Below are 14,234 nucleotides of genomic sequence, written 5' to 3' on the forward strand. Positions count from 1 at the left end.
ATTGTTTGTGCCAATTCTGAGAGCTCTATCATATGTTGCAAATTCATTGATATTTGGATTGATGAAGTAATAGCATTTTTACCAGTCTAGTATTTATATAAAATATGTTTAATTGGATTTTTGGAAGGGAGGAGAAAGAAGGGGAGAACTATGGAAGCTTGGGCAAATGTCATTAGCCTCAGGGTAAATTTCATTTTGTTGTCAAAAATAATCTCCTAAATTCTGGGAGGGTTGAACATTTAAGTTTCTTCTAGGAAAAAAAGAAATGAGTAACCACAGAGGCTGCCTCTCAGATTCTCATTCACAAAGCATGTCTTGCTAATTTCATGAGCCTTGTACAATAAGCCAGAAAATATACCTGAAAAGATACTATGCAGGGATTACAAAACTCTTAGCTCTCACTCAGTAGCTAGGTGACTTAACCTCTCTAAGCATCAGTTTCCCTAACTACAAAATGCAAATAATACCTATTTCTCATGGTTGTTATAAACCTTAAATATGATAAATGTGACATGATACTTTAATTAGTACAATGTGTATAACAAGCTACACAAATAAAAATATTTCTTTATTAACAACTTAAAGGCATAATTTATAGGCACATATTGACATTTCTTTCTTATCTACATATTAGGCTAGCTTTGGTGCAATAATTTCATAACTTAGTACAAATTATGAGATCTGAAAGTTTTAAACCATATATTTAAAAACACTCTAAAGTTTTAACTTTTGAAACTTCAGTCTTCCTTTTGTAAACAGGGACTTAGAGCCTGCTTTTGCTAAAAGTATACTTTTAATTTGGGCCTGCAATTGTCTTTTTTTCTAACTTAGACTTTGGATCAAATTCCTGCTCAACTCTGCACATGGACATTTAATAATTTATGAAATGTCTAAAAACTGGTAACACAAGGTTGATTAGCCCTAGATTTATCTAACTTCTCTTGTCCCCCTTGATGGCTGAAGACATGAAGTGTAACAAAGATTTTTCAAGATTCCAACAATAGCAAGCCATGTAGACAGATCATCCCTTATTGGGAACCAAGGCTTCCCCCCTCACCAAGTTGTCTGGCCAATATACTATAGGGCTATTGTCTCTCTTGTTCTGTGCATTATAATTCATTTATCATAGCTTGGGTCCATAGATAACATTTTATCTTTGCAGCTCAATTATACTATTAACTCATATTAAGAGTTAACAAAATCCTAAGTACTCTTGCCTTAATTCTATAAAATTATTTTCTAGACATGAGCCTAAGACTGAATATCTTGATTCAATTTTCTTTTGAATAGATTTGCTTCATGGACAGCCTGTTGAAATCTTAAATTTCTGAGTTTATCATTTAATATGGGGCTATTCATCTTGGCTTTTTGCCACCTACTGTTAACTATGCCATCAGTGATTATTAAAGTTATCAATAACACAGTTAAATGTGAACAGATCTGTACACTTTGCTAACTGACATATTTTACAGTATTACAATCACATTATACCATAAGAAAGTACTCTCTGGGAAAGGATATTTAATACTGAAATTATCCAACTGAATTACCAACCAGCCTATCATGCCTTAAGTGTTATCCTCAAAAGTCTTGTATGCCTTCTAAGCAAACAGTTAGTGACCCTTAATAGTCTCTGACAATTCTAACTTTGATTCTAGTTGCCAGGGATTCTTTATTGAATATAACAGTGTTTCTCTCCTACTGGTATACAAATTCTAGTAGGAGAAAGACAATAAACAAGGAAACATATTAAAAAGCAAAATAACTTTTAAACATGGTTAGTTAAGGTGAAGAAATTAAAATAGGTTTCTAACATAGCACTGAATGGCTATTTTAGGCCAAGAGATTAGAGGAGACTTTTTTAGGTGACTGTTAAGCTGAACTTGAATGACCAGAAGATGACATACTTCCAAGTATAATAGGGGGAAAAAAAGGTAATGGTGAACAGGAAAAGTAACTGAGCAAGGAGTAAGGTCACTGTTAAGCTGAACTTGAATGACCAGAAGATGACATACTTACAAAGGTAAGAAATAGGAAAAAATAATAAAAGAAAAATGCAATGTTGAAAAAGAAAAGTAAATGTATGAGCAAGGGGTAGTCCCAACTGCTTTACAATTCAAATTTTCTTTAGGTCACCTAGTCATTCCCACCTCTCCAGTAGCCTACCACACCATGGACCCACTACTACCATGGACTAAGATATAACTAATTCTAGACGTTGACGGTAGTAAAAATCACAAACCACCAAGGCTACCTCTATTCTATGGTCATAACAGCCTAAAATTCTGAGTAAATGATTTATAAGAACATACTGTTGATCATAATGAGAAAGAGAGTGAAAGATTAATATGAATTTCAAACACAGGTCAAAGAAGTATGCTCTGTACGCAGAACAGCATAAACAAGGATTTTCCTGGCACAGATAAGAGGGAAATAGAAGATATGTTCAGGGAAAAGAAAGTAATTCAGTTTAGTTACAGGACAAGCCTGTATATGAAGATACTAAAACAAGATGTAAATATAAGTTGGGAAAATACCACTGAGTATTTTTATGACAATTTAATGCAGAACTTAACTCTGTATGAAAATCAGAACTAGTAATTGCTTGAACTCAAATAATGAATTAATATACTGGCAAATTAAAATGCCAAATGTCTATAGTTCACAAAAATGTAGTAAAAAAATTTCCTAGGCACTTTAATACAACCTGGTGATGCACCATCTGGACAACTTTTCTGTTGCACAACTTGATGGGACTGGATTTAAGAGACAATAGAAAAACAGTCAAAAGACCCAAGGACTAATCAGTATCATGATGAGAAAAGAGAAGCCACAGAAAGTGATTATGACGTTTGAAGCCTGGTTGTCTAAGAGGATTTGACTAATAACATAAAGAGAAAGCAAGAGATGGTGGAAAAGAGCAGAAGAGCAGATTGAAAGGAGCATAAAAACCTGGGCTAGTATTATCATTGACATGCTGAATAACCTTGAGCAAATGCCCTTAAACCTAGTGTCTGTATTTAAGATGTAAAATGGTGGCAAGAGAAGGCAGTTACATTGCTTCAAATACCTTTCCAGTTACACAATTCTGGTATTTTAAAGGTACTCTATGACTGTAAATCATATTACTTAAGCTTTTAATTTCAGAGAAATTTCTAAGTTACTTGAAAGCATTGGCTTATTAGCTTAGCCTTTCTAGTGTTATCAACTTTGTTTTATAATTGAGAAAATAAATAAATGGCTATAAATATATGGTCTTTATAATACATTTGAAACTAATAGAAAAATATAAATACATCTGTCTCCTTTCATATTTCTCTAATACTTTATGTACATAGGTATGTCTATAAAAGTCTGGGATTATATTATAGTTTTGTAGCCTGGGTTATTCAGCATTATATAGTAAGTAGTTTTCCATCCTTATATATTCAAAATCAAGTTTAGTGACTTTATATAGATGTACATACAGCTGTAACATAACCAGTCTTCTACTTATTGTCCATTTCAATGTTTCTAATAACATTGCAAAAAACACATTTATAAACCTTAACAAATACTTGTACACTACTTCACTAAGTTACATGTGTGGCTTAACGGACACCATTTTAAGACTTTTGAAACAAGCATATCTCAAGTGACATTGCAGTTTGGGCTCCAAATCACTTCACCAAATCACACAATAAAGTGAGTCATATGAATTTTTTTTTGTTTTCTAGTGCATGTAAGTTATGTTGACACTATAGTTTATAAAGTGTACAACAGAATCAAGTATAAAAACACATGCCTTCATTAAAAATACTTTAGTGCTGAAAAATCCTAACAATTATCTGAGCTGTCGGAAAAGTTACACCAATTAACTGGCTCAATGCTGGGTTGTAACAGCTTCAATTTGTTAAAAAATAAATGTAGTACTTGAGAAGCACGATAAAACAAGACACACCCACTTACTGTCAAATCATACTCTAGAAAATTCATCAGGGGATTCCAAGATGGCGGCTAGAGGGAGGAAGCCGAAAGCGAGCCTCCTATAGTGAAATCTTGGAGAGATGCTGGAGACACACTTTGCAGGCAAAATCACTGAGAAGAGGCAAAACTTTGACCCCTCCACACCTCCAGCCGGTGCAGAGAATCTCCACTTCATGTTAAACAGAGAAACAAGGAGGGCCCCGGGCCACCAGTCGCCCATGCCAGATGGCTTGGGAAGATGCAGACAAGCTTATTGTCGACTAGTACGCTAACGCTCCCTGTTTATACCATTGAAACTTTCTTGTCTGATTCCTTGTTCTGTTTTCTCCTTCTTGTCTGTTTATTTGTTTTTCCCTTTTCTTTAACTTCTTGCTTTCCATCTCTGCTCACCCTTCCATTCTAGATATTACCATTGTTATTACAAGCTAGAAAATACTTAATTGCACACAGTACAGGGACAGTAACAACACCAAAGACAATGACAGGAAGACAGAAAAAACAGGGAAACCAGTTTCCCCGCAGCAAAAAATTAGTACAGGAACCAGAGGGAAATGAAGAAAACAGATACTTAGATCAAGACTCCAACAAAATGAAGATAAACTATGCCAAAGGACCCAATGAAGCCCACAAGAATAACTTAAAAGAAGACATACTACAGGTACTCAATGAGAATTTTAGAGATGATACTGGATAGGGTCAACCAAAATGTACAGGAGACACTCAAGAAATTCCAAGACAACAAAAATAGAGAATTTGAAAAAACAAAAGAAGAAATAAAGGAAACCACAGAAGTATTGTATAAACACCAGAGTGAAACAGAGAACATGATGAATAAACAGATAAATGAACTCAGGACAAAAATAGACAACAATAAAGAGGAAACCACCCAGGATATGGAAAACCTCAGAAAAAAGAACAAAACAAAACTGCAAAACAAAACGGAAGGCCAATCCAGCAGAATAGAGAAAACAGAAGACAGAATCTCAGAACTTGAAGATGAAATGGTAATTAAAGGAAAAACCGAAGAACTATTAATTAAACAACTCAAGACCTGTGAAAAGAAAATGCAAGAACTCACTGACTCCATCAAAAGACCAAACTTGACAATCATGGGCACCAAAAAAGGAGAAGAGGTGCAAGCAAAGAGAATGCGTAATATATTCAACAAAATAATAACGGAAAATTTCCCAAATCTAGAGAAAGATATTCCCATACAGATGCAAGAGGCTTCCAAGACACCAAACAGACCAAACCAAAATAGAACTACCCCACGACATATCATCATTAAAACAACAAGTTCAGAAACTAGGGGAATATTCAAGGCTGTAAGAGAGAAAAAACAAGTAACATACAAAGGTAAACCCATCAAAATCACAGCAGACTTCTCAACAGAAACATTAAAAGCAAGAAGAGCATGGGGTGAGATCTTCCGGGCACTGAATGAAAATAACTTCAACCCCAGGATACTCTACCCAGCAAAACTATCATTCAAAATAGATGGAGCAATAAAAGTCTTCCATGATAAGCAGAAACTAAAACAATATGTGACCACAGAGCCACCACTACAAAAGATTCTTCAAGTGATTCTGCACACAGAAAGTGAAACCCAACTTAACCATGAAAGGACAGGCAGCACCAAACCACAGGAAAAGAAAAAGCAAGACAGTAGAGAGTAACCTCAACTTAGGTATACACAATCAAACCTTCAAACAACAAAGACAACTAAATGACAGGAATCACCACATACCTATCAGTACTAACACTTAATGTTAAAGGACTTAATTCCCCCATCAAAAGGCACCATTTGATGAACTGGATTAAAAAGGAAGACACAGGAGACCCATCTCACCGATAGAAATAAGCAGATGCTTAGGATGAAAGGCTGGAGGAAGATTTACCAACCCAATAGCCCCCCAAAACAGGCAGGAGTAGCAATACTTATCTTTGACAAAGTAGACTTCAAACCTACATTGATCAAATGAGATAAACAAGGACATACCATACTAATAAAAGGGGAAATAGACCAAAAGGAAATAATAATAATCAATCTGTATGCACCCGATGTCAACGCACCCAATTTCATCAAACATACTCTGAAAGACCTAAAAGCATATATAAACGCCAACACAGTGGTTGTGGGAGACTTTAACACCCCATTATCATCAATTGGTAGGTCATCCAAACAAAAAATCAATAAAGAAATCCAAGATCTAAAATATGCAATAGATCAAATGTACCTACTTGATGTCTACAGAACATTTCATCCAACTTCTACACAATATACATTCTTCTCAGCAGCCCATGGAACCTTCTCCAAAATAGATCATATCCTAGGGCAGAAAGCAAGTCTCAGCAAATATAAGAAAACAGAAATTGTACCGTGCATACTATCTCATCACAATGCAGTAAAAGTAGAACTCAACATCAAAAGTAAAGACAAAAAACATGCAAACAGCTGGAAACTAAATAACTCATTACTTAATGAAGAATGGATCATCGAGGAAATAAAAGAGGAAATTAAAAAGTTCCTGGAAGTCAATGAAAATGAAAACACAACCTACCGGAGCCTATGGGACACAGCTAAGGCAGTCCTGAGAGGAAAGTTTATAGCCATGAGTGCATATATTAAAAAGACTGAAAGATCCCAAATCATGACCTAATGATACATCTCAAACTCCTAGAAAAACAAGAACAAGCAAATCCCAAAACAAATAGAAGGAGAGAATAAAAATAAGAGCTGAATCAACGAAATAGAAACCAAAAAAACCATACAAAGAATTAATGAAACAAAAAGTTGGTTCTTTGAAAAAATAAACAAGATGGATAGACCCCTGGCAAACCTGACTAAAATGAGGAGAGAAAAAACCCAAATTAGTAGAATCAGGAATGCAAAAGAGGAGATAAAAACAAACACCAAGGAAGTCAAGGAAATCATCAGAGACTACTTTGAGAACCTATATTCAAATAAATTTGAAAATCTTAAAGAAATGGACAGATTTCTAGGTACATATGATCATCCAAAACTGAACCAAGAGGAAATTAATCACCTGAATAGACCTATAACACAAAATGAAATTGAAGCAGCAATCAAGAGTCTCCCCAAAAAGAAAAGTCCAGGACCTGATGGATTCTCTGCTGAATTCTATCAGACCTTTAAAGAAGAACTGATACCAACCCTCCTTAAACTGTTCCACAAAATAGAAAGGGAAGGAAAACTGCCAAACACATTTTATGAAGCCAGTATTACACTTATCCCAAAACCAGGCAAAGACACCTCCAAAAAGGAGAACTATAGGCCAATCTCCTTCAGGAACATTGATGCAAAAATCCTCAACAAAATAATGGCAGACCGAATTCAACAACACATCAAAAAGATTATTCACCACGACCAAGTAGGCTTCATCCCAGGGATGCAGGGGTGGTTCAACATACAAAAATCAATAAACATAATAAACCACATTAACAGAAGCAAAGACAAAAACCACTTGATCATCTCAATAGATGCAGAAAAGGCCTTTGATAAGATCCAACACCATTTCATGATAAAAGTTCTAAGAAAACTAGGAATAGAAGGAAAGTACCTCAACATTATAAAAGCTATATATGACAAACCTACAGCCAGCATTATACTTAATGGAGAAAAACTGAAACCATTCCCTCTAAAATCAGGAACTAGATAGACAAGGATGCCCACTATCTCCACTCCTATTCAACATAGTACTGGAATTCCTAGCCAGAGCAATTAGGCAAGAAGAAGGAATAAAAGGAATACAAATAGGTAAAGAAACTGTCAAAATATCCCTATTTGCAGGCGACATGATCCTATACCTTAAAGACCCAAAAAACTACTCAGAAGCTTCTAGACATCATCAATAGCTATAGCAAGGTAGCAGGATATAAAATCAACATAGAAAAATCATTAGCATTTCTATACACTAACAATAAGCAAACTGAAAAAGAATGTATGAAAAAATTCCATTTACAATAGCCTCAAAAAATATCAAATACCTAGCTGTAAACCTAACAAAAGATGGGAATGACCTCTACAAGGAAAACTATAAACTTCTCAAGAAAGAGATTGAGGAAGACTATCGAAAGTGGAGAGATCTCCCATGCTCATGGATTGGTAGAATCAACATAGTAAAAATGTCTATACTCCCAAAAGTAATCTACATGTTTAATGCAATTCCCATCAAAATTCCAATGACATTCATTAAAGAGATTGAAAAATCTACCGTGAAATTTATATGGAAACACAAGAGGCTATGAATAGCCAAGGCAATACTCAGTCAAAAGAACAATGTGGAGGTATCACAATACTTGACTTCAACTATATTACAAAGCAATAACAATAAAAACAGCATGGTACTGGCACAAAAACAGACATGAAGACCAGTGGAACAGAATAGAGGACCCAGATATGAAGCCACACACCTATATCCAATTTGTCTTTGACAAAGGAGCTAAAAATATACAATGGAGAAATAGCAGCCTCTTCAATAAAAATTGCTGGGAAAACTGGCTAGCAGTCTACAAAAAACTGAAACTAGATCCATGTATATCACCCTATACCAATATTAACTCAAAATGGATCAAGGATCTTAATATCAGACCACAAACTCTAAAGTTGATACAAGAAAGAGTAGGAAATACTCTGGAGTTAGTAGGTATAGGTAAGAACTTTCTCAATGAAACCTCAGCAGCACAGCAACCAAGAGATGATTTATAAATGGGACCTCATAAAATTAAAAAGCTTCTGTTCATCAAAAGAAATGGTCTCTAAACTGAAGAGAACACCCACAGAGTGGGAGAAAATATTTGCCAGCTACACATCAGACAAAGGACTGATAACCAGAATATATAGGGAACTTACAAAACTAAATTCTCCCAAAACTAATGAACCAATAAAGAAATGGGCAAGTGAACGAAACAGAACTTTTTCAAAAGAAGAAATGCAAATGGCCAAAAAACACATGAAAAAATGCTCACCATCTCTAACAATAAAGGAAATGCAAATTAAAACCACACTAAGATTCCACCTCACCCCTGTTAGAATAGCCATCATTAGCTACACCACCAACAACAGGTGTTGGTGAGGATGCGGGGAAAAAGGAACCCTCTGACACTGTTGGTGGGAATGTAAACTAGTACAACCACTCTGGAAAAAAATTTGGAGGCTACTTAAAAAGCTAAACATTGATCTACCATTTGATCCAGCAATACCACTCTTGGGGATATACCCAAAAGACTGTGACACAGGTTACTCCAGAGGCACCTGCACACCCATGTTTATTGCGGCACTATTCACAATAGCCAAGTTACGGAAACAGCCAAGATGCCCCACCACTGAAGAATGGATTAAGAAAATGTGGCATCTATACACAATGGAATTTTATGCAGCCATGAAGAAGAACGAAATGTTATCATACACTAGTAAATGGATGGAATTGGAGAACATCATTCTGAGTGAGGTTAGCCTGGCCCAAAAGACCAAAAATCATATGTTCTCCCTCACATGTGGACATTAGATCAAGGGCAAACACAACAATGGGATTGGACTTTGAGCACATGATAAAAGCGAGAGCACACAAAGGAGGGGTGAGGATAGGTATAAGACACCTAAAAAATTAGCTAGCATTTGTTGCCCTTAACGCAGAGAAACTAAAGCAGATACCTTAAAAGCAACTGAGGCCAATAGGAAAAGGGGACCAGGAACTAGAGAAAAGGTGAGATCAAAAAGAATTAACCTAGAAGATAACACACACGCACAGGAAATTAATGTGAGCCAACTCCCTGTATAGCTATCCTTATGTCAACCAGCAAAAACTCTTGTTCCTTCGTATTATTGCTCATACTCTCTTTACAACAAAATTAGAAATAAGGGCAAAATAGTTTCTGCTGGGTATTGAGGGGGTGTGGGGGAGAGGGACAGGGCAGAGTGGGTGGTAAGGGAGGGGGTGGGGGCAGGGGGGAGAAATGACCCAAGCATTGTATGCACATATGAATAATAAAATAAAATAAAATAAAAAAAGAAAATGTGGTATCTATACACAATGGATTTTTATGCAGCCATGAAGAAGAATGAAATGTTATTCCCTGGTAAATGGATGGAATTGGAGAACATCATTCTGAGTGAGGTTAGCCTGGCCCAAAAGACCAAAAATCATATGTTCTCCCTCATATGTGGACATTAGATCAAGGGCAAACACAACAATGGGATTGGACTTTGAGCACATGATAAAAGCGAGAGCACACAAGGGAGGGGTGAGGATAGGTAAGACACCTAAAAAATTAGCTAGCATTTGTTGCCCTTAACGCAGAGAAACTAAAGCAGATACCTTAAAAGCAACAGACGCCAATAGGAAAAGGGGACCAGGAACTAGAGAAAAGGTTAGATCAAAAAGAATTAACCTAGAAGGTAACACATATGCACAGGAAATTAATGTGAGTCCAATAACTGTACAGCTATCCTTATCTCAACCAGCAAAAACCCTTGTTCCTTCCTATTATTGCTTACACTCTATAACAAAATTAGAAATAAGGGCAAAATAGTTTCTGCTGGGTATTGAGTGGGTGTGGGGGAGAGGGAGGGGGCAGAGTGGGTGGTAAGGGAGGGGGTGGGGAAAGGGGGGAGATATGACCCGCCTTGTATGCACATATGAATAATAAAATAAAAAAATTCATCATTACACTTTCATTAGTAACATATTAAGGGTGTATTTTGTTGTATCCTTGCCAAATGTAGGCATTTGCATTTAAAAAAGGAATTCCTAACTAACGAAAAGAAAAATTATTTTGCTACTGGACTCCTATGCCAGAGGTCTGACTCTGGGAGGTCCCAAAAAATCAGGTCTGACCACTCACTTCACAAAAAGCAAACAAAAGTAATGGTAGAAAGACAGGACACAATTTTAATCAATCATGTTGGGAAGATGGAGCATCTCAGTTCAAACTATGGTCTGGTTGATCCTTATCTCAGAATTGGTCACGTGGTGCCCTGTCATCCTAAGAAAAGTCATTGCTGCATGGGAGTCAGGGGTGTTATCACACACGTTTATCCATCAGACCTTTTCTTGAAATCCAAGGTGACTACAGAAGAGATCCACTCAGAGCAAAGTAGACAAGCAAAATGGAGGCAGAGATTCTAAATTCTTAACCTGACCCATAGGACATTTGCAAGACCAAGTGGAGTCACATTTTAGCAAAAGCAGCCTTTAAGTCCTTGTTACAATTTTAATTTGTATTTGTACGTAGAACAGTTAAAGATATGTTTATTGAACTTTTTTAATTCAAGAATTCTATTTGATCTATGCACATTTTCGTTTTGTCAATTTGTCTATGAAGTTTTATATATGGATATTTTCATGTCAGTTATTTTACTGTATTTCATCTTGTGTATTTTACAATATACATTATTGTAAATAACTCGATTATTTCTATACAATTAATAAAGTTGAACTTTTCTCTTCAACTCCATCTTTTATTTTTATGCTTGAAATGTCTTCTTGGGCTGCATATATTCATCACGTTTTCTTCTAGCTCTTTTCATCTATCTATCTATCTCTAAATAGATCTATAGTATCAGGCCATCACCCATTTCACGCCTGGAAAATTTTTTATGTGGACATAAATAAAACTTCGGATTCTTAATGTTTTCACTGTAATTGGCTACTGCTGTCAACTTTATTATGTCACTCATTTTCCTAGCGTTTTTTCAGGTAATAACCTATCTGAAAAGTACTTTGACTTTAGTATTTTTTTAATAACTCAGATATCACATTACTTTTTTATTTCATTGAGAACTTCCAAGACAATATCGGGTGGGGAAACGGTGGTAATGGCTCCTATCCTTTTCTTATTTATCATTATTCCTTGGAGCACAATCACTGTATTTTGACATAGAACTTATCACTTGCTGAAGAGATGAAATCTACAACTTTCCAGTGAATTAAATATCTTTAATTCTCACAATTAGAAAACAAACATTACTGTCCCCGTTCCACCAATAGAAAAGTTGACACCAACAAGTCTTTGGGCTTAAGGAAAAAAAAAAAAAAAAGGATCCTTTTTCTAATTGCAAAACCTTTTTTCTATGACACGCATGGTGGCGACTCGGATTCTAGAGGAGAGCTTGCTCTAGCACGGCTGGTCTGTTCGCTCTCCCTGTCACATCTGGAGTATCAACACTGGCAGGCAGTCACCTGGTGGCGAGGACAGCTGCTTCTCCGCCGCCCGAGGCCTTAGAGGCTACCGGGTTCAACCGCGTGCGGGCGGGGATTCAACGCTCCTCTGACGGCGCGGCTGGCGGACGTCACCGGCAGGACGCCCCAAAGCCGGGGTTCTCCGCAGCCGGCCCCCTCGGACTACCCGCCCCCTGCAGGACCGCGGGCGGTGACCCGGCGCGGGCGGGCGTGCTGGGCGCGGGCTCGGCCGCTGTTCCCCAGACGCCGCCGAGAGACCCGGGCCGTGCCGCCATCATGGCGCGGGTGCTGATCGTGGGCGCCGGTCTGACCGGAAGCTTGTGCGCCGCGCTGCTAAAGAAGGAGATATCCGGTCCCCTGTATGTCACCGTGTGGGACAAGGCTGGGGACGCAGGTGGGTATGTCCAATGGCCAAAACCTGGGGAGGAAAAAGGCTGTTACCGCGCCTGCGTCCAAGATGGCGTCAGCACGCTGCGTCAGAGCAGGCTCGGGTCCGCGGCTCAGCGCGCAGCCGTTGCGGCTCAGGCGCACTACGCGCCTCGTCACGTGACCCGGGACTGTGGCGCCCGGAAGAGGCGGAGATTTTGGGGGGGTGGGCAGTGACCCTCTCTGGGATGGCGGGCAGCAGGATGGGGGCCTGGGCCCAAGCGGAGTTAGAAAAGTATGGGCTGGGAAGGCATGGGCCTTGCCTGTTCCTAATAAATGCATGTTTGCCTTCACCCGTAAGAGTCATTGCAGGTTTCTCCAAATTCTCGGATCTAACGTGCTCATGCATAAGACCTGCCCCAGATGCAGTTTACAGTGTTCTGTCATTCTTATGCATCCTGACTGCCTGCAAGAGCCTTCTGGATTCAGTCATTCTAGCATTTCATCATTTCGCTTCATTTATGCATTTGTTCAAGTCAATGTGTGCACTAGTAACAATGCAAGACACTGGTACATTACTCATAAGTCTTATCCCCTCTTTTTTCATTTATTTTTAACTCACAGTTATCAAATTAAAGCAAATATTAGCGACAGGGATGGACCCAGCTTTACCAATTCTAATGGTTCCTTCTCCCGCGCGATCAGTGCCTGTTAACTACCTAATGACAATGCTAGACGACAAAGACTTCAGTTTACAATGTTTGTTAAAAAAAAAAAAAGTCCATTGGGATAACCCCAGATGAGCTGGCTTCTAAAAGACTCATTCTAATGCACTGATACTTAACTATGACTTAATTAAAGGAGGAAGAATGACAACGACAAGCAGTCCTCACAATCCCCAGTGCACAGCTGATATGGGTGCTCAGTATATCACCTGCACTCCTCATTATGCCAAAAAACACCAAACGTAAGTTAGTCACCACGGGTGTTCAAAAGAACACAAATCATACATTTTAAACACATCTTTAAAACTTTGCCTCTTGTGTAACATAGTGAAATTATTATGATGTTGTCAGTGTTGATCATCTTAATTGTAAAAGGTTAATCTGAGTAAACTAGGAAACTGAAATCCGTACATAGGGTTGTTGTGAAGATTAGATGAGATGATATATGGAAGAAATAAAGGACTCCATAAATACTAGTGTTGAAGAAGAGGACAGATACCCACAATGGAAGACAATGTTCTTAACCAAATTTAAAATCTGTGCACAAAGTTCTTTTCTACATGTTTTCCTTGTCTTTAGTTTTGAATTATATGGAGAAATGGGCCTTTGGCTAATGTCAGGAAGAAAAAAAATTTGAGTTCTCAAAATGTTTCTGTTCTTCAATTGAACTACAAATTTTGCTTAACACAAAGTATACACTGAGTTGATCATATGAAGGTTTCTAGTTATGATGTGGAATTATAATCTCTAAGAGTTCTTAGAAGAGTATAGTATTGTAGATCTATGTGTGTGTGTTGATTTATTTCAGTTTCTATGATGAACTGTTAGCTCATGGGATTCTGAAGCCTCTTACCTGGCCTATTGAAGGAATGAATATGAAAGAAGGAGACTGCAACTTTGTGGCCCCTCAAGGAGTTTCTTCAATTATTAAGCATTACTTGAGACAATCAGGTGGGATTTGAATTTTCTCTCCCTT

The 14,234-nt window shown here is 37.6% G+C and overlaps 1 protein-coding gene across 3 annotated transcripts in view; it reads left to right on the top strand.

Annotated features, from left to right (window-relative positions):
* Window positions 1-12,222: 12,222 nt before the first annotated feature.
* The window catches only part of Rnls (renalase, FAD dependent amine oxidase), a 311,878-nt gene continuing 309,866 nt past the window's right edge, over window positions 12,223-14,234 (top strand). For all 3 annotated transcript variants that reach the window (XR_012449697.1, XM_074078831.1, XM_074078832.1), the window contains exons 1-3: window positions 12,223-12,561; window positions 13,395-13,500; window positions 14,067-14,209. Coding sequence is in view for 2 of the 3 variants with exons in the window: in XM_074078831.1 (XP_073934932.1) it covers window positions 12,444-12,561; window positions 13,395-13,500; window positions 14,067-14,209 (367 nt within the window). In the remaining variant the exon portion in view is untranslated. The remainder of the gene's footprint in view (window positions 12,562-13,394; window positions 13,501-14,066; window positions 14,210-14,234) is intronic.

This window comes from Castor canadensis, chromosome 7 (assembly GCF_047511655.1).
Source record: "Castor canadensis chromosome 7, mCasCan1.hap1v2, whole genome shotgun sequence".
Lineage (NCBI taxonomy): Eukaryota > Metazoa > Chordata > Mammalia > Rodentia > Castoridae > Castor > Castor canadensis.